Below are 24,880 nucleotides of genomic sequence, written 5' to 3'. Positions count from 1 at the left end.
CTTTCGTTGTTGCAACGTTTTGCTCCAACGTTTTGGGAACATTTAAATGTTGGGTTTTGCTGACGTTTCCACAACGTTGCCACAACGTTTCACTTTCGTTGTTGCAACGTTTTGCTCCAACGTTTTGTGAACATTTAAATGTTAGGTTTTGCTGACGTTTCCACAACGTCGCCACAACGTTTCACTTTCGTTGTTGCAACGTTTTGCTCCAACGTTTTGTGAACATTTAAATGTTGGGTTTTGCTGACGTTTCCACAACGTCGCCACAACGTTTCACTTTCGTTGTTGCAACGTTTTGCTCCAACGTTTTGTGAACATTTAAATGTTGGGTTTTGCTAACGTTTCCACAACGTCGCTACAACGTTTCACTTTCGTTGTTGCAACGTTTTGCTCCAACGTTTTGTGAACATTTAAATGTTGGGTTTTGCTAACGTTTCCACAACGTCGCTACAACGTTTCACTTTCGTTGTTGCAACGTTTTGCTCCAACGTTTTGTGAACATTTAAATGTTGGGTTTTGCTGACGTTTCCACAACGTCGCCACAACGTTTCACTTTCGTTGTTGCAACGTTTTGCTCCAACGTTTTGTGAACATTTAAATGTTGGGTTTTGCTGACGTTTCCACAACGTCGCTACAACGTTTCACTTTCGTTGTTGCAACGTTTTGCTCCAACGTTTTGTGAACATTCAAATGTTGGGTTGTGCTAACGTTTCCACAACGTCGCTACAACGTTTCACTTTCGTTGTTGCAACGTTTTGCTCCAACGTTTTGGGGACACTCAAATGTTAAATAAACCGGATAAGAATTCACGAGTTATTTAATTATGAGCGATTAATGAAGTACTCATTTAATTAATTACATTTCTTATTAAATTACAGTAATTACATTACAGTAATTACCTGAGGTAATTACAGTAATTACAGTTCCGGTAATTACAGTAATTACAGTAATCATTACAGTAATTGCAGTAATCTTATTACAGTAATTACATTACATTAACTCAGGCACCTTTTGAGTAAGGAAGCTGATATTTGGACATGACACTGACCAAGTGATGTGGCTGTCAAGGAAAATATTGATTTATTGATTAATCATTTAATAAATTAACTCGTTGATTTATAAATGACTTATTTAATTAAAAGTCCTCAGAAATACATCTTCGGATGAAATACTTACAGATTGGTTATGCTATGAGCCAATTGATTAAGGAAAATATTTTGTGATGGCCATATTGGCAATTTCGTGGCCATATTCGTGGCAACTCAGTTAGTGCCACTGCACCTTTAAAATGCATCCCTGCGTTCATTTTTCGATCGATTGAGTTGAAATTTTGAACAATCGGATCTGGACTGTCGCTGTTAACGACTCTAGCACGCACTCGTCCAATCAGGATGGAGCGGTATGGTCCCCGGATTATCACTGCCCGCAGTTTTAATTAATTTTACTTTTTCTCTTGGTCATATAATTTTGAAGACATGCATGTCATGATAGAGGAAATGTTTGTTCTGTTAAACGGAATAAATGTTGTTTATTTGTGTGGGTGTGTATTTTTGTGTATTTGGATATATTTTCACGACTAATTCCAGTTATCGTCCTGCAAAATGTCTGCTCGTTCTTTTTCCTTTGAGTCGTAAATTCCTGTTGAACTCTCATTAAAATGCGGAATTAAGTACGCTGTGTGATGATGGAGATCCTTGATGACGAATCAGGAATAGTGAATGAGCAAACAAATATCACGGATGGTACACCGGATAGGGAAAATGTAGATGAAACCCCTTTTGCTCAGGTGCTGTGCAGCGCTGCACAAAGATCCATATGAGCGGGGCCTGGGTGCTGTGTAATTAGTACACAAAGAACCAATTACTAGGGTGCTGAATAAACACAAAGATCCATTTTTGGAGCTGGTTCTCCCGGTGCTGTGATTTATTCAAAGAACCAAATCTTGTAAGAATTAAGATATGATTTGTCGACATTATAAATACTTTAATATATGTAACGATTTTTGTAACGATCATCCTGCAAAAGGTCTGCTCGTTCTTTTTCCTTTGAGTCGTAAATTCCTGTTGAATTCTCATTAAAATGCAGAATTAAGTACGCTGTGTGATGATGGAGATCCTTGATGACGAATCAGGAATAGTGAATGAGCAAACAAAATAACGAATGCTGCGGCTGGAGCAGTGGAAGCGATTTTTGAATTGTTCAATGATTATTCGATATTGTTATGACTTATTGTCAATAGGTATACTAAGTGGCCATGAGGTAGCCTGTTGCTATGTACAGTTTTATTCTATTGTTGATTATACCACATAGCTGTGGTGATAAAGGAAATGTTCGTTTAAATAGATGATTATGATAGGACCATGACTATAAAATCATGATGATTATTATGAATGATATCATAGGGTTCAAATGCAGAATGCTGCATGAACTTGGGAAAGAACTTTCAAGCCCTATGGGATAAATTGGGTATTACAAGCGATGGAGTTTCAAAATTTAGCATGATTGAAGGAATTTGACAGTCCCATTTCAGGAGTTTTACGAAATTTATATTGCCAAGAGATTTGGGTACTATTAAAAGAAAAATGATGAGATATTTTTCCCAAAGAACTTTAATATCTGCCATCCATTTTGGCTGTCTCACGAATGAAGGATGAGTTGCCTTTAGTGGTTGCAAAGAAAATTTGTGGAGACCAGGCAAAATGGGGAAATATGTCAGATATGACCCTAGGACAGGACGGTGATTCATCAATTAACATGAGGTACGAACCAGAGGTGACGGTCAATGGATGGACCTGTCCTGACATCATTGGGGAAAGGGCTTATGCAAGGAGTCATCCAAAATGATTAATTTGATTTATTGATGAATATTGATGAATTAATTGAAATTGAATAATTGATTGAATTGTTAATTGATTGAATCTAATTGATTGAATTTAATTGAATAAATTTAACTGGATAAATTGAACTGAATAAATTGAATTGAATATATTGATTGTTTGATTGATGAAAATGCGGTCTCAAGAAAGAAGCTTTGATATCTTTGCGAGATATTAACAATGTGGAGACAACCTGGGAAAATTGAGCAAGGTGGTGAGTTTATATACAGATATATATGTGCGGTTACCATTGTGTGATTTCCCCGTCAACAGAGCGGACACCTGAGGATTCACCCATTTCATACTGACCCTCCGGCTCATCTGCAAATACTGATCTGTGAGATTGGATTGTGCAAAAGCCACGGCTGAGGGAGATTCTCTGGAAATCACCATGTGAACAGGTGGAGAGACCCTTCCTGGAGGTACGAGTGAAGCTTTAGAGGAACAAACTACAACACATCCAACGCTACTTTGATAAAAGGCAGAATGGGAAATGGAGCCTGCAAGAATACACAAGGACAACCAGAGATTCCACAAAAAGGTACTTGTACACATCATATGTACGACCGTTATGGTGCAGAAGCTATAAGGCAGGTCGAGAATTGGTATTTGTGGACAAAGGGACTTAATGAGGAGTTTCCAAGAGATGGTACATTTGAGCGAAGTCGATTGGAAAGATTGGAACAAAGATTGAAAGCCAGGAAGAGACAGAATCTAACGGTAGACTGGCTTGCATTCCATCTTTGGGATGGTGAATCCAGACAACGGGAACAGCAAGAACGGATAACGGATCTAGAACTTAAAATAAAAAGGATACAGGATACAGTGGAGGAGACAAATGCACAACTGCCCTCGAAATTAGGAATGAAAGTGACGGTTGTCCCATCTGATTTCCAGTTGTCTCCCCAAAAAGGACGGTACAGAGAATTTTTTCATGTTTCAGGAGACAACGAGAGATTGCAGTGGCAACTCAGGGATGTAGAGATGCAGCCCAGCAATACAAATGCACAGGTGCACAGACCAGGAAACGACAGAAACCGGTGTTTCGAGTGTGGAAAGATGGGACATTGGAGAAGAAGATGTCCGTATGTCAACAGGAGGACAAGGTCATGGGGCAAACCAAGATCAAGGGTACCAGTGCGTACCGGTACCTCAGACAATGATTAGGCCTTCATTGCTGCAAATCCCAAATGATGATTGGCCTCAACAGATTCGATTACTGGACAAACATGAATAACTGTCGATGATTCTTGGGTCTGAAAAGTTTTCGGAGCAAGAATTATTCATTTTTTTCTTTTGCTTGTAAGCAAATTAGTAATTAATTGATCACATGCCGAAATTGGATCTTTTATGTTGGGCACACAATTTTAAATTTACAAAGTTGGAACAATTGCTTTGCAAATTTTAAACCAAGGGACAAGGGTCACATGATGATCAGGTGGGAATTTCGGACTATTGTTTCGCATGATTGATAGGTCAGTGGTCGACTGACATGTAAATGGGTGTGTAGTCAAATTTGGATAAATTATTGTGGGAACTGAAAGGGTAATTTCAATGTGACATCATAGGGGTTTTCTAAGAATAAACTTTTTGGTCCATTTGTGTATTAGCATTTCTAAAAAAATTGAAGGACAAATTTTATGAAATTGAAATAAAATTGACACCCATCTTGATCTGTAAATAATAGTTCCAACGCAAACAAATACGCATAATGCATGTGTGTGTGTATTTTTTGTGTGTCAATGTTAGTGTTTTTTATTGTTTTGCATATCAATCTTACAAGATTGTTGACACCGACAGTGTGCCTGTCTGGAAATGGATAGTTTTATGTGGATGGGATTGAATATGCAGAGAATCCGTAAAATAAAATAGAAATAAAATTTGATTATGAACATTATCTCTTTTGTCAAGGGAGATGGAATATAAAGATTTGATGTGCTGGGTTATGAGCAGCCATTAATTAAATAGTAAAATTGTGAGTAATTTGGGGATTCCATTTTTGATAGAATTTATATGAGAATAACAGCTATTTATGGATATGAGCTTCATAAAAAGAAATGAGGGAGTACAAAATTATCCAAATTTGGGAGAGGTCTTACACTGACTTCCCAGAATACTCTGCTCATGGATTTATACATATATATATAAACTTGAATTTTATCAGCATATAAATTGTGCTGCATGTATGGATGTGTATTAGGCATAGATGATATGGGAAAATAGTAAAGAAAATCTTGCTGATTTGAACTATTGTGAGTTTTAAAACGGAATGCATTGTGCATCTTAAACCAAGGGGCAGACATGAACGCGCTGTTACGTTATTTATACTCAGAACGCGCTGTTACGTGTACCTGCAACATATTTGTTAATCTCGCACACCTATATTGGCATACTGGTGTCAGTAGTACTCACTGGGTGCATAGAAATGGATGAGCAACAGTTAAGGGGGTGTAAAAAACACTTACTTGGATATTTTCTACAAAAGTAGGGGTTTCAATAAGTGGTACCATACACATGGGATTCATCAAATTAAGTTTTGGAGTTCAAACAAAGTCACTGGTTAACAGATGGGAATGGATAGTAAATAAATTCTTCGATGCTGGGTAAATGAAGTGAGATATTACAAAGACTTATTAGAGCTATTGTTCTTCCTTGCAGCAGTGGGAGAAAATTTAGATCCAACATAATGAATCTATAAATGAATGTGATAGGGATAATATCCTCAATTTGTACTAATTATTTGATTGTGGGTAAAGGAATTAATTTATCGTAGTGGATTGTTAACAAGCAGCCTGAAATGTCCTGAGAGTGTGCATCCATGTAATCAGAAATCCCAGATTTGTTTTTACAAACAACATTTTGGTAGAGATCTTATGTGGACGAATACTTGCTTGGTAGATAAAAACGGTACTGCATGTTGGCAGCCACTTCAGTGGCCATTTAGGCCGAACAAATAGGGAAAAACTGTAATTGAATATGTAATTTACAGATGAGTATTTGGGAAGTAAAAAGGGAATTTATTGATTTGGGAGACATTTTTCGAAGGTTTATTAAAGTGTTGCAATATGACAGTTGGCAAGGAAAATTATTGGATGGGAAAATTAGATCTGTTTATAAAATGAGTTTGTTGACCCATTGAAGTTAATTCTTTGAATTGTTGTTTAATTAGCATTTTGAGTTCAAATTGGAAATAGTTTGGTAGAGCTTTGGTTAAAACCTTTGGTTGCAGTGTTTTGGAACAAATTGATAAACCGTAGGAGGTTGATAAGAATAGAAACAAATATGGACCTAAAATAGAAAGATTGTTATGATGATATGAATAAATACTGAGATTAAAAGATTAAATCAAGTGATGTTGCAAATGAAACAGTAGAATTAAGATAATGGCATAACGACAATGTTATGAGTTGTGTCAATTACAATATCAGTGAACTCATATCACCACGAGTGACACACTGTTAGAAAAAAAAAAGGAAAAGAAAAAGTGGAGAGGAATTATGGTAATAATACATTATGCTTAATTTGTTGGTTTGGGAAAATTGTTGTTGGGAATTAGATATTCCCGTTTGTGATTGTAATCATATACAATTTATTTTCTTAGAGTAGTGCTAAAATACCTACATGAGTTAACTTTTGAACTATATTAACCTGAAAGCAATTGTGGATGCTATTCTTAGTTTAGTAGTGAAATACATACCTGATTGAATATTATTTGTGTGACGCATATAAATGAATATAACTTTTTGTGTTAAGGAAAAACAACAAATTGTTGAATGTGAAACTGTCGGAAGATATACATGATTATGCTGATTTCATGGTAAGATGCACCCTATCTGATCCAGTGTGTGCGGAAAGCAGATTCAGATGTGACTGAGCATAAGGATAAGACGAGATCACATTTTGGAGGGATTGCTAACGGAATTGGGAAGAAGTTCGAGAAAGAAAATTTGTGGCTAAAAAATGAAGTTAATCGTGGCATACACCCTCTTTCTCAAAGAATGATGAAGACATTCTCCCGTGTAACTTGGAGATGAATGCTTACCTTCACCAAGGAAATTTATGTGACCATTTGCCTGGATCACACTGCAACATATGAAAGAAAGGCGATCACTTACTCTTGTTCGAAGGCTTCGAACATTCACCACATCAGAAGTTGCAGGACAACGACATTTTACCTGCAACCTCTGTGAAATGCGGGGACATATGTTATTACTTCACCAACGTCCGGGGAACCAGCATGGAGCTGCAAAAAAACGGCTGTGCCCTTGTCACAACAGCTGTGCACGATTCTGCTGGTTGCTCCTGGTAAGGACCATGAATGACCTGAACACCATGGTCCCAACATCATTGTGGATGCATCCGGCATCCCTGTTCCACATCTTGCTGGCCAATCAACGTCACACCAATACTTGCTGCCCACTCACAATGAGGGAGGAGGCAAGTCGACTACAACTGGGTGAAGGCCTTGTTCAGGAATTACTATGGTTTACAGCAAAAAGTGGCAAGAATGCTACATGGAGAGCAGGGTCAGTCTATGACTCCGAAATGTTACCACAACAGCGAAATCCTACACGAAGTAGTGCAGGAGCTATGAAGACATTAGGAGAAAATGTTTCATACCAGGATTCAAACACAAGTGATCAGCCCTTCCTTTCAAACAAAGTCAACATTTGTGTGGAGGCAAACGTTTTTGCCAGATGGTGCAGATGCTTTATAAAACTTGAAAATGAAGTGAAATTGTTGTATCTTGGTGATGGTGAAGTGTTGTTTTGAAAATATATTTGTGATGCAAATGCAATAGATTGAACGATATGGAAGGAGTCAATGACCAACGAAATGTTTTGTGATTCTTGCAGGATGACGGTGTATGCCCAAGGGAATTTGATTACCAAAGTGATTGATTATTTACTTATACTTGTAATGATGTTTACTTGTAGTGATTGATTGTTTACTTATATTGATGTTTAGATTAATGGTTAATATAAACAAAAACAAAAAGATGAGGGAATTGTGGAAGTGTAACTCAGTGTAACTTATTAATTGGCACTGGTAACTTATTAATTAACACTGGTAACGAAGCAGATACATTTTACATGCAAACTCTGTGAAAGACGAGTTTGTAAATGAGTGTCAGGAATGCGCCCGAACATGATAATCTCTTGTCCACCTGGTCACAGCCCCTGGCTGAAGCACCCCCCTATCGTTTGGTAAACGGAACTCACAACAGGAGGGGAGCGAGCTGATGCCAGGACTTGGTACATGCATGACCTCGGGGCATTAGCGGAGAAAGGATTAACGGTCAGCGGACAGAGGATTAAGTCCAGTTTGTCCATATAAACGAGAGCAAACGTTGAGTCGAGAGGACTTGCTACCAGGAGCTCTGACCAACGGGAGTGGCGGAGGAACATCAGCCGAACGAGAAGGACCATGCGAAAAGAGTTAACCTGGTCCATTGAATTATGCGGTATTATTTGGTAAATGGAATGAAGTGAATAACCAGTTAATAAACCAGACCTTTTGTAAACCTGTGTCCGGTCATTGGAGTCTTGAGTCTCTCAGCTACAAATTCTCCCACAATCGTGAGCTGCCCAGGCCCTGATGCAGCAAAGCTGCCCCAAACCATAATATTTCCACCACCATGCTTTACAGTTGGTATCAGGTTCTTGTGGTCAAATGCTGTCTTTGGTTTTCGCCAAACATGTCTTCTGGTGCTGTGGCCAAATAGCTCTCCCTTTGCCTCATCTGTCCAGAGCACATTGTTCCAGAAGTGCTGGTCTTTGCCTCGGTGTTCATTGGCAAACTTTAGTCTTGCCCTGATGTTCTTTCTGGACAGCAAAGGTTTCCTCCTGGCACACCTCCCATGTAGATCAAATTTGTGCAGCCTCTTTCCAATGGTAGACTCATGCACTTTGACATCAACAGTGGCAGGAGCTACCTGTAGGTCCCGTGATGACATTCTGGGGTTCTTAGAGACTTATTTCAGCATCTTGCGATCTGCTCTCGGCTGAACTTGCTGGGGCGGCCTGGCCTGAACAAGTTGGCAGTTGTTTGCAATCTTCTCCACTTGTACATGATCTTCCGGACAGTCGAATGATTGATTTCAAATTGTTTGGAGATCTTTTTAAATCCCTTCCCAGACTCGTAGGCATCCATAACCTTCTTTCTGAAGGCCTCAGAGAGCTCTTTTGATCTCAGCATGGTGACGCCGCACACTTCAACAACAAAGAGCAAACCAAACTAAATGTCTGAGGTTTAAATAAGACAGGTTCCTCCAAGATCCTCTCTAACGATGTTCTAATCATTTGCACCTGAGCTGGTGCACCTGATTCTAATTTTAGGTATTTGAAGTAGTGATAAATATAGGGGTGTACTTACTTTTTCCACATGCGAAATTTGCATTTATGTTTATTTAAATTATACAATGGACTACAAAATGTAAATGTTTCATGATATTTGTTTTATTATTTCATCTTTATCTATCAATATTGTTGAAATGATCAAATAGCTGTATGTTGAAATATGTTGAAAAAGTCAAAACTTTACATGGGGTGTACTTACTTTTTCACGTGACAGTACGAGTAGCAAGAATACATCAGTGTCACCACAAAGGATTTGCACAGTTGGAGCTCCTGCCGATGGTTTTCCAGTCTTTGCCTTTTCCAAAACAAGGTTCAAACAAGCAGTGCTTGGCCATGATTCAGGATCTGAAAAAGAGGAAATGGCACAATTAGTACAAATATAGGAGTTAGTTTAATACATGAGGTTAAAAATAAATGAAACACATGGGGTATCAATAAAAGATATATATATTATTTATATGAATGATCGTTTTAAGGCCATTTTCCCCGCTGGAGCGGGGGGTTAGCCTTGCGGGCCACATGACAATCATGGTTCCCTGTTTGAGGCAATGTTTTTATGGCCGGATGCCCTTCCTGACGCCAACCCTTAGTCGCCTCTTACGATGCGCAGGGATACGGTGTACCTATTCTAAATCGGGGTACACACCGGGATCATTCATCCCAGCAAGCTGGTACTCAATTTTCCGACCTCGGAAGGATGACAGGCTGAGTCAACCCCCCTGGCGTTAATTCAGCGATCGATCGGGATTCGAACCCAGGATCGTAGGATCCCAAGCCGGCACCCTAACCGCTAAGCCAACAACAGGCTTAGCCTATATATCCATCTTCGCCTATATGTATATATATCCAAATATATATATTATATATATATAATATATATACAGTATGCATATATATATATATATATATATATATATATATATATATATATATATATATATATATATATATATATATATATATATATATATATACATATATATATACATATATATTGTTGCGAATATGGAATTTGGCCTCCATATCCGCTTGTAAATATTCCCCTATTTCCCCAATACTCCCCAACTATCCCCAATCCCCCATTCCCTAGTCCCATTGTCTGTAAACAACAATCAGTAGAGCCGACCTTCCCCTTATTCCCCCATTAAATGTCGTGCCCAGGTCCACCGCACCACACGTAGACAACTTTCGGACATCTTGCTAGTTATTCTTAGTCTATGTCAGTTAAGGCCTCGTTTCCATTAATTATGACTCTTCGTTGCACCAGAATGTGATTATATGGCATCAGTAGTGAGTTTAGGACCTTTCCCATACCTCCTTCCATCTTCTTCCCCAACAATTACAACAACAACAGAGGAGATGGCGGCGGCGCGGGGGAGGATGCGTCCTCACACCGGCTCGATTAGCGCCATTGACCATGCGCTCCACGGGGTTACCACGGAGGGGCTGGCTGTCAGCTCCTCCTCAAGGGCGGAGCCTGGTAACCCCCCGCACCCAATCAGAAGGGCGGACCGATTCCATCTGGGGCGGCGCTAGCGAGCCGAGGGCGTGTCACTCCCCGCCGGATATACGTGGCGACTTACCGGAAGTGAGAAGAGATGCGCCCCCAGCTGGAGAAAGAGGTACCTGCGAGCGCTGAGTCAGATGCGCCCCGCCTGAGAAAGAACGTTGCCTGCGATCGCTGAGAGAGAAAGACCCGCCTGAGAAAGAACGTCCCCTCCGAGCGCTGTGACCTCCCCGCATCTTTGGACCGGACTGTACCCTGCTTTGAGCCAAGAGTGCACCTTGAGCCATCGCTATCTGCCTTTCCTTGCCATCAATCCCCGTGTGAGTCAGCCGTTGTCCCGTTTACCTGTCGTCTGTCCGGGGTTAATATAAGAGTGTGTCTAAGTGCCTGTCTTCCTGTGATATACCTCTAGCCCCTGTAATCTAACCTTTCCTTACGAATATAATTGAGAATCGAAACATTGGTGTCTGTCATTATAACCCAGCCGGGTGTCTTCTTTTTCCTTATTGAGCCAGCGTGGCGCGGCTTCGTCAACGTTCGGGTACAATCGGGTAATTTGTGCGGACACGACGGCCATTCCGCTCGGCCCACCTTAACATCAAAGTCGTGTCTGTAACAATTGGTGTCGAGGAGTGAGATTCGGACCCGGGACTAAATTAGTTAGGCCCAAATTTTGGGAGGGAAAATCGATCCGGAGCGCGTACTGCGCTCGACAAAATCGATCCGGAGCGCGTACGGCGCTCGACAAAATCGATCCGGAGCGCGGTCCCGCGGTTACTGCACTCGCCGAAATTATAACGAAAAAAAAAATTTTGGATTTGTTTTACGAAAACTCGAATTTTGCAAGTCGCGCCATGGCGGATCAAGACGGCTGGGGTCCGGTAGGGGAGAGTGAAGCAGGGTCGGTCCAGGACCAAATTGAGGGACATGAGGGACATGAGGAGAGCGAAGCAGTGAGGGCGGCAGGTTCGCGAAATGGCGCCTCGCACATAGCTACGGCGGCCGCACCCGCTGCACAAGTGGGAGGAATGGCCCAAATGCAGGCCCTCATGGAGCAATTTATGGCGCAAATGCAGGCGTCCCTCAACCTACAGGGTGAGCGATTGGAAAACCAAATGGGGGTAATGGGGAACCGGATGGATGCTCAGGGTGAGCGAATGGAGGGCCAAATGGGGGTAATGGGAAACGAAATGGGGGTAATGAGGGACGCAGCGAGGGGTACTGGTGAGAAGTTAGACAATAATTTTGAGAAGTTAGACAAAAATTTTGAGGGGTTAGACAATGGGATAAAAGAGGTGAGACATGGGTTAGAGGGGGTAGAAAATAGAATGGCTGCCCAGGAGAATCAAATAGAGGGAGTGAAAAATGGGTTAGAGGGGTTAGAAAACAGGATGGAAGGCAAATTGAGGGACATGAGGGACCAAGCGGAAAGGGAAGTTAAACAAATGGAGCAGCAGATAGAGGGGGTCAGAATGGGGGTAGAAACCAAACTGGATGCTCACAGGGAGGAAATGGAGCAGATGAGGGTGGCATCTGGGCAGGAGATGCAAGTGATGGGAGAGGAGATCAGAAGAGGAGTGAGTGAGGAGGTCGGAGGAGTGCGCGAGGAGGTGAGGCACTGTAAGGAGCGCATGGAGAAGGAGGTGAGAAAGGGGACTGTAAAATTGCAAGGGGGCATAGAGGACCTGACGCAGGAGGTGGAGCAGCTGACGGTGGGACAAACGGAGTTAGTGGAGCAGGTTCAAAGGAACACTGCGGTATTAGGAGGTTTAAAAACGACACAAAACGACATAAAAAACGACTTGATAGCGACAAAGAGGGAATGTCAGATGGTACGTGAGGGACTGACAACGAGGTTGGACGAGGTGATAGAGGTAATGGAGACGAAGGACCGGCAGGTGAGGACGCACCTGGAAACGGTCAAGGTAGCCTTAGAGGATGAGCTTGAGGAGACGTACCGGGGAATGAAAGAGGTGAAGCAGAAACTAGAAGAAGTGGAAGAAGGGATGAGCGAAATTAAGAAGCGACGGAGAGGGGATAAGAAAGAAATAAAAGAGGAGATAAAAGAACTGGTCCAAAGTCTGTGTTTGGATCGTGATGATGTGCTCATTAACCGGATGAGGGATTCGCAGGTGATGGAGGAGAAGCGAAGAGGAAGAGGACCCGGTGTAAGTGGTGACCAATATGGTCGTGCGTATGATGCGCCAGGGGATTTAATAAGCTTGGGGGTCGAGATAGACCCGGGTGTTCGTGAGAGGCCGTTGGTGAAGTGTGCGACAGGTCTGGTGTGCGAAAAAGGAGGTGTGCGAGAAAGTCCGACTCTGGGGTGTGTGAGGAAAAAGTGCGTGCCAAGGAGTGAGGGTGCTGGCGAGAGTGAGTCGGTCGTAGCGCGTGTGCGAGGGGGCACATGGAAGCGCGGTGTGGTGAGTGTTACAGAGGATGTAACGGGAGAGTGTGCGCGAGAAAGGTGTGTGACGGACAGGTGCATGGGGAAAGAGTGCGCTGTCAAAAGTAAGGAAGAATGCACACCTGTGGTGAGTGTTACAGAGGGTGTAACGGGAGAGTGTGCGCGAGAAAGGTGTGTGACGGACAGGTGCATGAGGAAAGAGTGCGCTGTCAAGAGTAAGGGTGAGTGCGCTGTCAGGAATGGAGGTGAGAGTAGTGAGAGTGACAAGGAGAGTGAGCTGGTTGTGACAGGTGAGCGAGGATGTACACCTGGGATGGAAGGATGCACACCTGGAATGGTAGAGCGTGAGTGGGAATGCACGCTGGAGTTGGTGGTGAGGCACGTGGTTGGGTGTGCGAATGAGGGCACACCTGTGATTGTCACAGAGGAGGTGACCGAGGAGGGGGCGCGAAGCGGTGTATTGGTGAGGTGTGCGAGCAACGAATGTGTGCCAAGGTGTTCGGTGGTCAGGTGTGTGACCAAGGCTGTGAGTGGAATGGGTGTACCTGGGTGTGTAAGGAAAGGTACGAGGAGCATGGGCACGGCTGGATGTGTGAGCAAGGAACGGGCTGCGGGATGTAAGCGTCCAGGTGAAGCATCGATGTTAGACGGGGTAGAGTTTAGAACGACTTATAGCCGAATCGGGCCCTCGGTGCGTGCTGGGCCTCGCTTTGAACGGCCGCGTCCGTGCTCCACTAGGCGGAGCGGTCAGCCCGATAGAAAGGGTCGTCATGGCGACCACTTTTTGGTGAGGCATTCCGGCAGGCCGAGATCGAGCCATGGGATGGCTCCGTGCCGAGATGGTGCGTGGGATCTCGGCCCGGGTAAACCTCCTTCCCTGCACCGAATGCGGGATGTATCCAGCCGCTGGCACAGAACAACCCGCATTCATGGCTTGGCTTTACGAAGCCGGGCTTTGGACAGGGATTGGCGCACCGAGAGGTATTAGTGAGGAGACTGGGTGATGAGGATAGTGTTTTGGCCCCAAAATTAGAGAAAAACAAAATTTGATGATTGGCAAGGGATTGGCAGTAGTGATTGGCAGATGATGGGCAGTGATTGGCAAATTTTTGATTTATTGAAATTTGATGTGCAAAATTGGTAGTGAGAGACCCCCGATGTGGTGGGATGGCAAATCCACCATCCTTCCCATGTGGGGGCAAAGGAGCAATAGCTTATGGGGTGTATGGCAGTGAAAACTAGCCCGGGTGGGTTAGGTTATATGGATAGGGCCCTAGAAGATGACATTAGGTGACGTTAAGGTTAGTTAGTGACTGATACCTGTAGTGGGGACGCAGGTAGTTTAGTATGGATTATAATGACGAGGGAGCGCAATAGTTTAAAGGGACGACTGGGAAGCGCAAGTTTCAGAAGGGAGTAGTTAGCTGAGATGATGCCGTGTGTGTGAAGATTGAACAGGTGAGAATTGAACAGGTGTGATTGCACAGGTGTGCAACTGGACAGGTGTGTGGAGCAGTGTGTGAGTAGTGAGTGTGTGGATCAGCGCGAATGCGCTTGGGGAGAGAAGGGTGCAGGTGGCACCAGGTGTGAGAGCACAGGTGTGCAAGTACAGGTGTGTGGAGAGAGTTGGAGTAAGTGGTACGGAGTGGTGTGCATGGTGCGAAGGTGTGAATGGGGGAAGAGTGGACCCCCATCACGGATACCCGGGGCGGGTAGTGTAAGTGTTAGGTAGAGGGTACAGGTAAATTGTGGTTGGATATTGGCATCTGTGGTGCGGTTGCAGAATGGTGTTGTGAATGGGTGCATTAGTGTTGTGGAAATGGCTGGGCGTGTAGCCTGTTAGTGTGTGTAGTTGGTTGAGCACTCCACCACTGTGAGGATGTCGGCCAGGTGAGGCCGCAGGTGGGCTCTGGGAGCCGGTAGAGTTGTGGATGGGGCCCGAGGATCCGGAGGACGGACCCGGGTAGCCCAGTGCCAGAGAGGGCACCGAGTGGGGAGAGTGCCAGAGGGCCTTCCCCAGGTAGTTAGGTTAGGGCAAGGAGCAGGTAAGCTCGGAGGCAACTGCAGTGGTGGAGGTGTGCAGGTGGGTAGACCCACTGGGAGAGGTACACGCCGCAGCCCAGAAATTGTGCGAGGGCACCGGGAGATGAATCGGGGGAGTGAGACCCCAAATTGAAGCGCACCACAGTTTGGCCAATGGGAATTGGTTTTTAGAACCCATAGTGTAAGAGGGCCAATGGTTTGGCCGGAGAAAGACCCCGGGTAGTGTAAAGTTGTTAAAGTCATTTAGGAAATAGTTAGGATTGATGAACCTGTCGCACCATACGCAGCCACTTACCTGTGGTGATGATGATGACTCCACACCTGTGTTTTCTTTGTTTTGTTGCAGGAAATGAGATTGCTGTGGATTTGTGAGACGCATCACGACGTGGATGAGACATTGGGGTGATTCCATCTCTCCCTCCCTAGGAGGGACTGATGATGAATTGGTAATGGCAAATTTTGATGTGCAGTTGGAGATGGCAAATTTTGATGAGAGTTGAAAATGGCAAATTTGATTGGTTAGGAGGGAGAGAAGACGAATTTGGTTTATGGGAGGAACGGGGAAGACAGTAGGGATGTTTGTTGATTTGTAAAGTAGATGTTTATGGGTAGTGTTGTGTTTTGTGGATACAGTAAGGGGTAAGGGAGGGGCCATGTAGGTTACCTGGTGGGGGGGGGGGGGGGCGTACGATAGGAACGTACCTGTCTCACCTGGTTCCCATATGCCCCCAGTGTGCATCACCTTACATTGCGTGCACTTTTGCGCCCTTACCACCTTACTCACTTGTCTGCTTCTTTTGTCTCCCACCTCCGAGGATCTGGCTTTGGGGTAGAGAGAGAGGAGAGAGAGGTGCTGGCTGCGCAGTTGTGGGCCTGCACTTTCGCTGTTTGCTGCCGGGATCGATACACCATATGGACCGCAATGTTTGTGGCCACCCACAATGGACCGCAGTTCGTTTGCGGCCAAGCACCACCCGGGGATGGACCTATGGGTCAACGTGGCACCTATGCCATACAGGTGAACCACTTTTAGTTAACACCAAGTGCACCACAAGAAGAGCAAGAGACACCTGCAGGGTTAGGGGTTGTCGAATTTATTTTTATTCCAATGAACAATGGTGACTGCACCGATTGGTGGTGGGGTGGTGCTTTTGATGCTCGGGAAGGGTGCTCTGCACGTTATTAAAGGCCGTCGGCCACAGAGCACTCGTGGGTTGGTGTATCGATGTTGGCAAGCGCGCTCTCTCTATGCATAACATCTGCATGTGTTCCTCCAAAAACAGGTCCTGGATCGTAGTGTAAATAGCAGCGTAGTCTTGTAAATAATGCTCCCTACCGGCTGTATGTGTAGTTTGAGAACTCTTTCCGGATTCGGTTATCCTGTGGGTGTGTTTCTGTGAGGAGAAGGGTGCAACGTCGCAGGGGGACATATTTACTCATTTGTGAACATCTGTAAAACTGTCGCACTCAGGGTAGAGTTAATAGTAGAGGGACTACATCTGAGTGCCACACTAAACTAGGTAAAAATTTATCGGGTCGGGACGCCCCGAGGGTAGAGAAGGGTGCAATGTTGCGAATATGGAATTTGGCCTCCATATCCACTTGTAAATATTCCCCTATTTCCCCAATACTCCCCAACTATCCCCAATCCCCCATTCCCTAGTCCCATTGTCTGTAAACAACAATCAGTAGAGCCGACCTTCCCCTTATTCCCCCATTAAATGTCGTGCCCAGGTCCACCGCACCACACGTAGACAACTTTCGGACATCTTGCTAGTTATTCTTAGTCTATGTCAGTTAAGGCCTCGTTTCCATTAATTATGACTCTTCGTTGCACCAGAATGTGATTATATGGCATCAGTAGTGAGTTTAGGACCTTTCCCATACCTCCTTCCATCTTCTTCCCCAACAATTACAACAACAACAGAGGAGATGGCGGCGGCGCGGGGGAGGATGCGTCCTCACACCGGCTCGATTAGCGCCATTGACCACGCGCTCCACGGGGTTACCACGGAGGGGCTGGCTGTCAGCTCCTCCTCAAGGGCGGAGCCTGGTAACCCCCCGCACCCAATCAGAAGGGCGGACCGATTCCATCTGGGGCGGCGCTAGCGAGCCGAGGGCGTGTCACTCCCCGCCGGATATACGTGGCGACTTACCGGAAGTGAGAAGAGATGCGCCCCCAGCTGGAGAAAGAGGTACCTGCGAGCGCTGAGTCAGATGCGCCTCGCCTGAGAAAGAACGTTGCCTGCGATCGCTGAGAGAGAAAGACCCGCCTGAGAAAGAACGTCCCCTCCGAGCGCTGTGACCTCCCCGCATCTTTGGACCGGACTGTACCCTGCTTTGAGCCAAGAGTGCACCTTGAGCCATCGCTATCTGCCTTTCCTTGCCATCAATCCCCGTGTGAGTCAGCCGTTGTCCCGTTTACCTGTCGTCTGTCCGGGGTTAATATAAGAGTGTGTCTAAGTGCCTGTCTTCCTGTGATATACCTCTAGCCCCTGTAATCTAACCTTTCCTTACGAATATAATTGAGAATCGAAACATTGGTGTCTGTCATTATAACCCAGCCGGGTGTCTTCTTTTTCTTATTGAGCCAGCGTGGCGTGGCTTCGTCAACGTTCGGGTACAATCGGGTAATTTGTGCGGACACGACGGCCATTCCGCTCGGCCCACCTTAACATCAAAGTCGTGTCTGTAACAATATATACATATATATATACATACATATATATATACATATATATATACATACATATATATATACATATATATATACATATATATATACATATATATATACATAATATATACATATATATATACATATATATATACATATATATATTCATATATATATACATATATATATATATATAAATATATATACACTATATATATATATATACAATATATATTCATATATATATACATATATATATATATATATATATATATATACATATATATATATATATATATATATATATATACATATATATATACATATATATATATATATATATATATATATATATATATATATATATATATTATATATATATATCATATACATATATATATACATATATATATATATATATATAATATATATATATATATATATATATATATATATATATATACATATATATATATATATATATATATATATATATATATATACATATATATATATATATATAAATATATGCAGACTTGGCATTTAATATGGAATGTTTTTTTTTGTGGGGGTGAACTTACTTTTCAAGATGACTTAGAACGAAAAGTTCATTGGAATTATGTTGAAATTATTCTAGATTTTGTTAATGTGACCTTTAAAAGAAACAAAAACCACATTTGACATTTCAAAGCAAATAAATTGATCCTTGAAAGTGATGTAAACTGATATCGAACTCAATTCACGGACAGTACTGTGTTAATCTTCTGTTCGTTTTCCAGAAGTATCTCTTTATTTTGCACATTAGCCAAACATTTTTTGAATGAAATCAAAAGTTAAATTACGACTGGGATTACGGACAGTAAAATTACAGTTCAGTACTTCGTGTAACCCCCACGAGCATTCAGGAGAGCACGTACACGTTGAGGCATGCTGTTCACGAGATTTGCCAAGGTTTGGACAGGAATCGCTTGCCATGCAGTTACAATAGCCTGCTGCAATTCACGCACAGAGGCAGGCTGCTGGTCCAAGTTGTCGATTTGACGCGTTAATTCTGCCCACAAGTTCTCTTTCGGATTCATATCCGGGGACATGGCAGGCCACACCATATGCTTTACACCACGGTCAGCAAGAAAGTGTTGGATCATGCGAGCACGATGAGGCAGTTCATTGTCATCTTGGAAGACAAAGTTTCCTCGAAAGGCTGCACGAACAAATGTAAGCAATGTTTCTTCCAGAATGGCCCTGTGCTTGAACTGGTTCAGGTTTCCATTCAGAACAACCAGGTCAGTTTTGCCCCCTGCATGAAAAGCAGCCCAAACGGTCACCCCACCACCTCCAGCTTGGACTCTTGGCACTATACAATCTTCGTTGTAGGTTTCATGCACTTGTCTGCACACTCGGACGCGGCCATCTTGACAATAGACCAGAAATCTAGACTCGTCACTGAAGATCACGTGATTCCAGTGTCCTGGCTGCCATTGACGGTGCTCTCTGGCCCACTGCAATCGGCGCTGGCGGTGTTGTCTGGTCAGACGTGGCTTTCTCAGGGGACGCCTGGCACGATAGCCTGCTTGAACCAGTCGTTGGTTGACTAGCCTTCTGGATACAGGCACATTTGTCAGTTGCTGCCACTCAGCCCTAAGCCGATTATCTAACTTGGTACGGCCATTGCGAACTATCCGGTGCAGCTGGCGATCATCCCTCCTTGTTGTTCTGCGGGGACGTCCTGGCCTCAGTATTGGAGTCGGGACACCCCTCTGAGCATTTCGTTTCAGGATCTTTGACACCTGACCTTGAGTGATGCCATACTGCGAAGCAATAGCACGCTGTTTCATGCCAGAATTTCGTAAAGCCACCACTCCATGACAAACAGCATTGTCGAGTTGACGGACCATCTCCAGAGGAAGCGGGAATAACTTTTGTAGATGTGCAGCAGTTGATTTCCACTAATACAGAACGCAACAACCCTTATATACCCGATTGTGAAGCCAATCGTCAAATGTACCTGTCCGTACATTTTGTCACGCCACCTGTGATATAATCCTGTTATTGACTTCTTGCTGCGACAGACAATCAGTGACATGGTTCTTTTAACAAAGAAATCACCGAAGCATAAAAGAAACTCACCAGATTGATATACCGAGTTCAGAAAGTAAACCCAAGTCAAGAAAAAAAAATTCCATATTAAATGCCAAGTCTGTATGTCGACATATAGATATACAAATAGATATGTGAAATTTATGTTCTTTCAGGTAAACAGATGGGAGATAGGGGTTTTTAAATAGTGTTATATGAGTTCCTTGAGGTAAAAAACATGGGTGTGCTCATCAAAATAAAATCCGTATCTTTAACAATTTCTGAGTTTAGGTGATTTTAAGATTTATATTGTTATGCATGACGGCTATATTGGATTTTGGATAGTTGGAGGGATTTTAGGAGATTAAAACCGTGTTATTTGGATTCCTTGGGGTCGAAAACATAGGTCCAAAGTCTCCATGTTGCTTATTTATCAAGATATTCCGTATTTAGTGATTTGACCTAATTAATATGCTAATTAGGGCAATTATGCAAAATGCTACACAGATGCAAAATAGCATCCGGAAGTTTCTGAGTCCCCAAGACCCATAGATTACATTTCTACCATAAAACCTCATGGTACTCAACATTTCTAGGTTTACCAGGGTGGCTTGCAGACTATTAGGTATTCTGTCTCGCCAGATGATGCCAAGCACCTCATGAAGGCATCGCATATGGATTTGATGAATTGATCAAGGCGTTTGATATGGCGACAGTAGAGTATCCAAGAGGTTGCCATGAATTTTGCTCAAATCTGTTAACCTTATTATGGCAAGTAATTTCATGAAACTTAGAAAGCATGGAAAGAAAATTTTTCCATAACTCAAAGAAGCATAAATTCAAATTTCCTTTGACATATCATACACCTCAAAGACATATATCATATCATACATACAAAGACATATCAAATTAAAAAAATTAAAATTTAAAATTGCCTGGACAGCCTACTGCTTTTCCTGAGGCGATGCCTCTATCTCTGCTGAACGTATAGCTGAAGTTATTGTTGCAGGAATGGAGGCTTGAATCCCCTTCTCTTTCGAGTCAATTTCTCCTACCAATTGATGGTTCAATAATTCCTGCTCTGCAGCCATTCTTGCAAAGGATGCGGCATATCGGAGATGGAAAAACTCTTCTTCCTCAGACTCACATTCAGCTTTCATATCTGCCAGAAATCATTGCAAACATGTAACTTGTGAGGCGAAACATTCCTTTATCCAAAAGAAATGTGACAACCTCTCATCTTTTTCCACTAGTAGATCTTTCTGGTCATAAGCTGAAAGTATCTCCAACAACTTCGGTTGCTCTGCCTTTCCTTTGGTTTTCCGTTCCGATGGTACTATCGCTGTCTATCCGACTGATAAAGCAACTCTTTTTGGTTCTCTTTTCTCATCTAATTTCGCAATGGATGACTTTTTAACATTCCATCTCCCTTTGAAGCACCCCTTGCCAATCCAATGCCACTCCCTGTAATCTCTTTTCATGCAGTCATAAAAGTATCCCTCTTTCTGGACACATGCAAGGCATACAAACAAGATGGCACTCCTCGTGTCTCGAAGGTGTGTGCCTCAGAACTTGCTCTTGTGCTTTCTCATTTTCCGTTTTAGTTGAAAAACCCAAACTTTTCCTCTTTCCTGGAAACATGCCTCAGTAAAATCTATCTTAAAGAAGGGTGATCGTTCAAACCCTCCCAACTACCATCCTACTGCTCTGACTTCTACTATTTCCAAAGTCTTTGAATGTCTTCTCAATTCCCATTTCCTCAACCATCTTGAATCTCAGTGTTCCATCTGACCATCAATTAGGGTTTCGCAAGGCAAGATCTACCGGTGATACCTTTCTTACATAACGAATGTCTGGGCCTCTTTTCTGAGAGACTTTGGGGAATCCTTTATTGTCGGCCTTGATATCTCAAAAGCGTTTGACAGAGTTTGCAATTGAGGTCTGATATCCAAGCTTCCTTGTTTCGGGTTTCCTCCTTCACTCTGCTCTGTCGTATTGAGCTTTGTCTCCGACTGCTCGATATCTGTAATGGTTGATGGTTCAACATCTCCCTCCTTCCTTATCAACAGCGGTGTCCCTCAGGGTTCCATCCTTTCTCCCACACTCTTCCTTATTTTTAGCAATGACTTTTTTCTTCTAGAAATAACCAAATGCACTCGTATGCTGATGACTCGACATGACATTCCTCCATGTTTTTCCCCATCTGCCCCATCTTCCCTCACTCGATCTACATCTCGTTTCATCACAGCCACCTGTTTAAATTCGGATGTGGGCAAGATTTCCCAGTGGGGCACATGTAATCGAGTAAAGTTTAATGCTTCTAAAACTCAATTTCTTCCGATCCCCCTCTCTCTCTCTCAAACTCTTCTCAATTCTTCAATCTCCTTTGAAAGTTCTACAATTACACCATGTGATACAATAAACCTCTTAGATATTTACCCAAACATCAAATTTATCCTGGCCAACGACCCCATTTTCATAGCAACATTCATGAAGGTTTTTTTTAATGAATAAGTTGCACTTCATCATCACAACAACAAACCAGAATTGTCTACTCACCACAGACAGCCGGACACTTTGACTGTCATCGTCAATTTTTATTTCCTCCTGTTTTTCCAACTTTTGTTCACCATTTCCCTTCATTCTCTTTCTCTCTAGTTCTTCAGGTGAAGAACTCAAAGAAACATCCTCCTTATCTTCTTGAATCTCATCATCTAAACATCAAAATATGTCAGACGAGGACCCCTCAGAAATTAGGTTATCAACAGATTCCTTGAAAAAAAATAAAGGCAATGTCCCTGGGCTCATTTGGTAGAACCATGAAACCATTGGCAAGTGTGAATGGCAGAACAATATTTTAGCAAAGCCGAATGATATTTTAGCAAAGCAGAACGATATTTAAGCAAATGAAAACAATATTTTAGCAAAGCAGAACAATATTTGAGCAAAGCCGGATGATATTTTAGCAAAGCAAAATAATATTTTAGCAAATCAAAACAATATTTTAGCAAAGCCGAACAATATTTTAGCAAAGCCGAACAATATTTTAGCAAAGCAGAACAATATTTTAGCAAAGCAAAACAATATTTTAGCAAAGCAAAACAATATTTTAGCAAAGCCGAACAATATTTAAGCAAAGCTGAACAATATTTTAACAAAGCAAAACAATATTTTAGCAAAGTAAAACAATATTTTGGCAAAGCCGGACAATATTTTAGCAAAGCAGAAAATTTTAGCAAAGCCGAACAATATTTTAGCAAAGCAGAACAATATTTTAGCAACGCTGAACAATATTTTAGCAAAGCCGAACAATGTTTTAGCAAAACAGAACAATATTTTAGCAAAGCCGAACAATATTTTAGCAAAGCAGAACAATATTTTAGCAAAGCCGAACAATATTGCAGGAAAGCCGAACAATATTTTAGCAAAGCCGAAAAATATTTCAGGAAAGCCGAACAATATTTTTACAAAGCAAAACAATCTTTTTGCAAAGCAAAACAATATTTTAGCAAAGCCGAACAATATTTCAGGTAAGCCGGATGATATTTTATCAAAGCAAAACAATATTTTAGCAAATCAAAACAATATTTTAGCAAAGCAAAACAATATTTTGGCAAAGCAGAACAATATTTTAGCAAAGCCGAACAATATTTTAGCAAAGCAGAACAATAATTTAGCAACGCCAAACAATATTTTAGCAAAGCAGAACAATATTTTAGCAAAGCCGAACAATGTTTTCGCAAAGCAGAACAATATTTAAGCTAAGCTGAACAATATTTCAGGAAAGCAGAACAATATTTTAGCAATGCCGAACAATATTTCAGGAAAGCCGAACAATATTTTTGCAAAGCTGAAAAATACATTTGCAAAGCCTAACAATAATTTTAGCAAAGCCTAAATAATTTTAGCAAAGCCAAACAATAATTTAGCAAAGCTGAATAATATTTTAGGAAAGCCAAACATTTAACAAAGCAGTTGCTCAACTGTCCAATGAAAATTTATTGATGACAAGCATGTACCAAATGGGTTTTTGCTCTTCTTAATGCTGATCTTCCTACCTTGACGTTTGAGACAACTTGGTTTGCAACATCTTTGTAGAAAATGGCGAATACATGTAAATAAATTCTTCTTCTTTCCTTCTGCCTGCAGGAAAGGATCACAGAATCACTGAATCGTATGAATGTGAGTAGCTCTGGTCGGCACATCGCTTGGTATACACTAAGCACGGAATCTGTGAATCATGCTGCCATGAATAATAATATCTAAATTCCATTCAACAATGTACAAACTTAAACATCAAACACAGCACACAAAGAACAATAAACCTCCAGGTTTAAACAATTAAAAAGCGAAAACACCAAAATATGTACACGAAATATCAGCACAAATTAATCCAGTACTCTGACTTTTTTTTATTTACAGGAGCGTGGCTCATGTGAGAGCAAAGTAGAACTGACAGTGGTACAAACAACAGGGAATGAACGAACAGGGGAAGAGGAGAGGGGGCATTCCACATCATTATGGAGTGACAATTGAGTCAAAAAATTCCCCTTTTTTCATTTCAAAAATTATTTTTTTACTTTCTATTGATTATGGTGTACACTTCACCCGTGGCTCTGATCAGCAGTTAAGGAAATTCATACACATTGTCATGTATTCCAACAGTCATGAAATGAAATTCGTGCTCTGGAGTGACACTGACTATTTGACCAAGTCTGACAGTGGTAAAATAATCTTAAAATCCTGCTCTCATCGAAAGTTTGAAAAAAAGGCTATTTCACCAAAGAATAGATAATATATCTACTTTCTTTGGAAGGGGTTTCAACCTTCAGCAATGATGCCCCTTGGAATAATAAAAGTGAATGTTACTGTCAAGGAGTGACAAGTCGCATCACAATAATGTGTTCACACGACATAATGAACTGTTAATGCAGT

At 42.2% G+C, this 24,880-nt stretch overlaps 1 protein-coding gene across 1 annotated transcript in view; it reads right to left on the bottom strand.

Moving 5' to 3' along the window:
* Positions 1-9,323: 9,323 nt before the first annotated feature.
* LOC144891825 (putative sperm motility kinase W) overlaps positions 9,324-24,880 on the bottom strand; it is a 44,789-nt gene continuing 29,232 nt past the window's right edge. The window contains exons 11-12 of the mRNA XM_078776562.1: positions 22,505-22,659; positions 9,324-9,580 (exon numbers count right to left, since the gene is read on the bottom strand). Of these exons, the coding sequence (XP_078632688.1) occupies positions 9,548-9,580; positions 22,505-22,659 (188 nt within the window). The 3' untranslated portion in view covers positions 9,324-9,547. The remainder of the gene's footprint in view (positions 9,581-22,504; positions 22,660-24,880) is intronic.

Source organism: Myxine glutinosa, chromosome 4 (genome assembly GCF_964187855.1).
Source record: "Myxine glutinosa chromosome 4, kmMyxGlut1.1, whole genome shotgun sequence".
Classification (NCBI taxonomy): domain Eukaryota; kingdom Metazoa; phylum Chordata; class Myxini; order Myxiniformes; family Myxinidae; genus Myxine; species Myxine glutinosa.
This window is presented reverse-complemented; position numbering and strand designations above follow the sequence as displayed.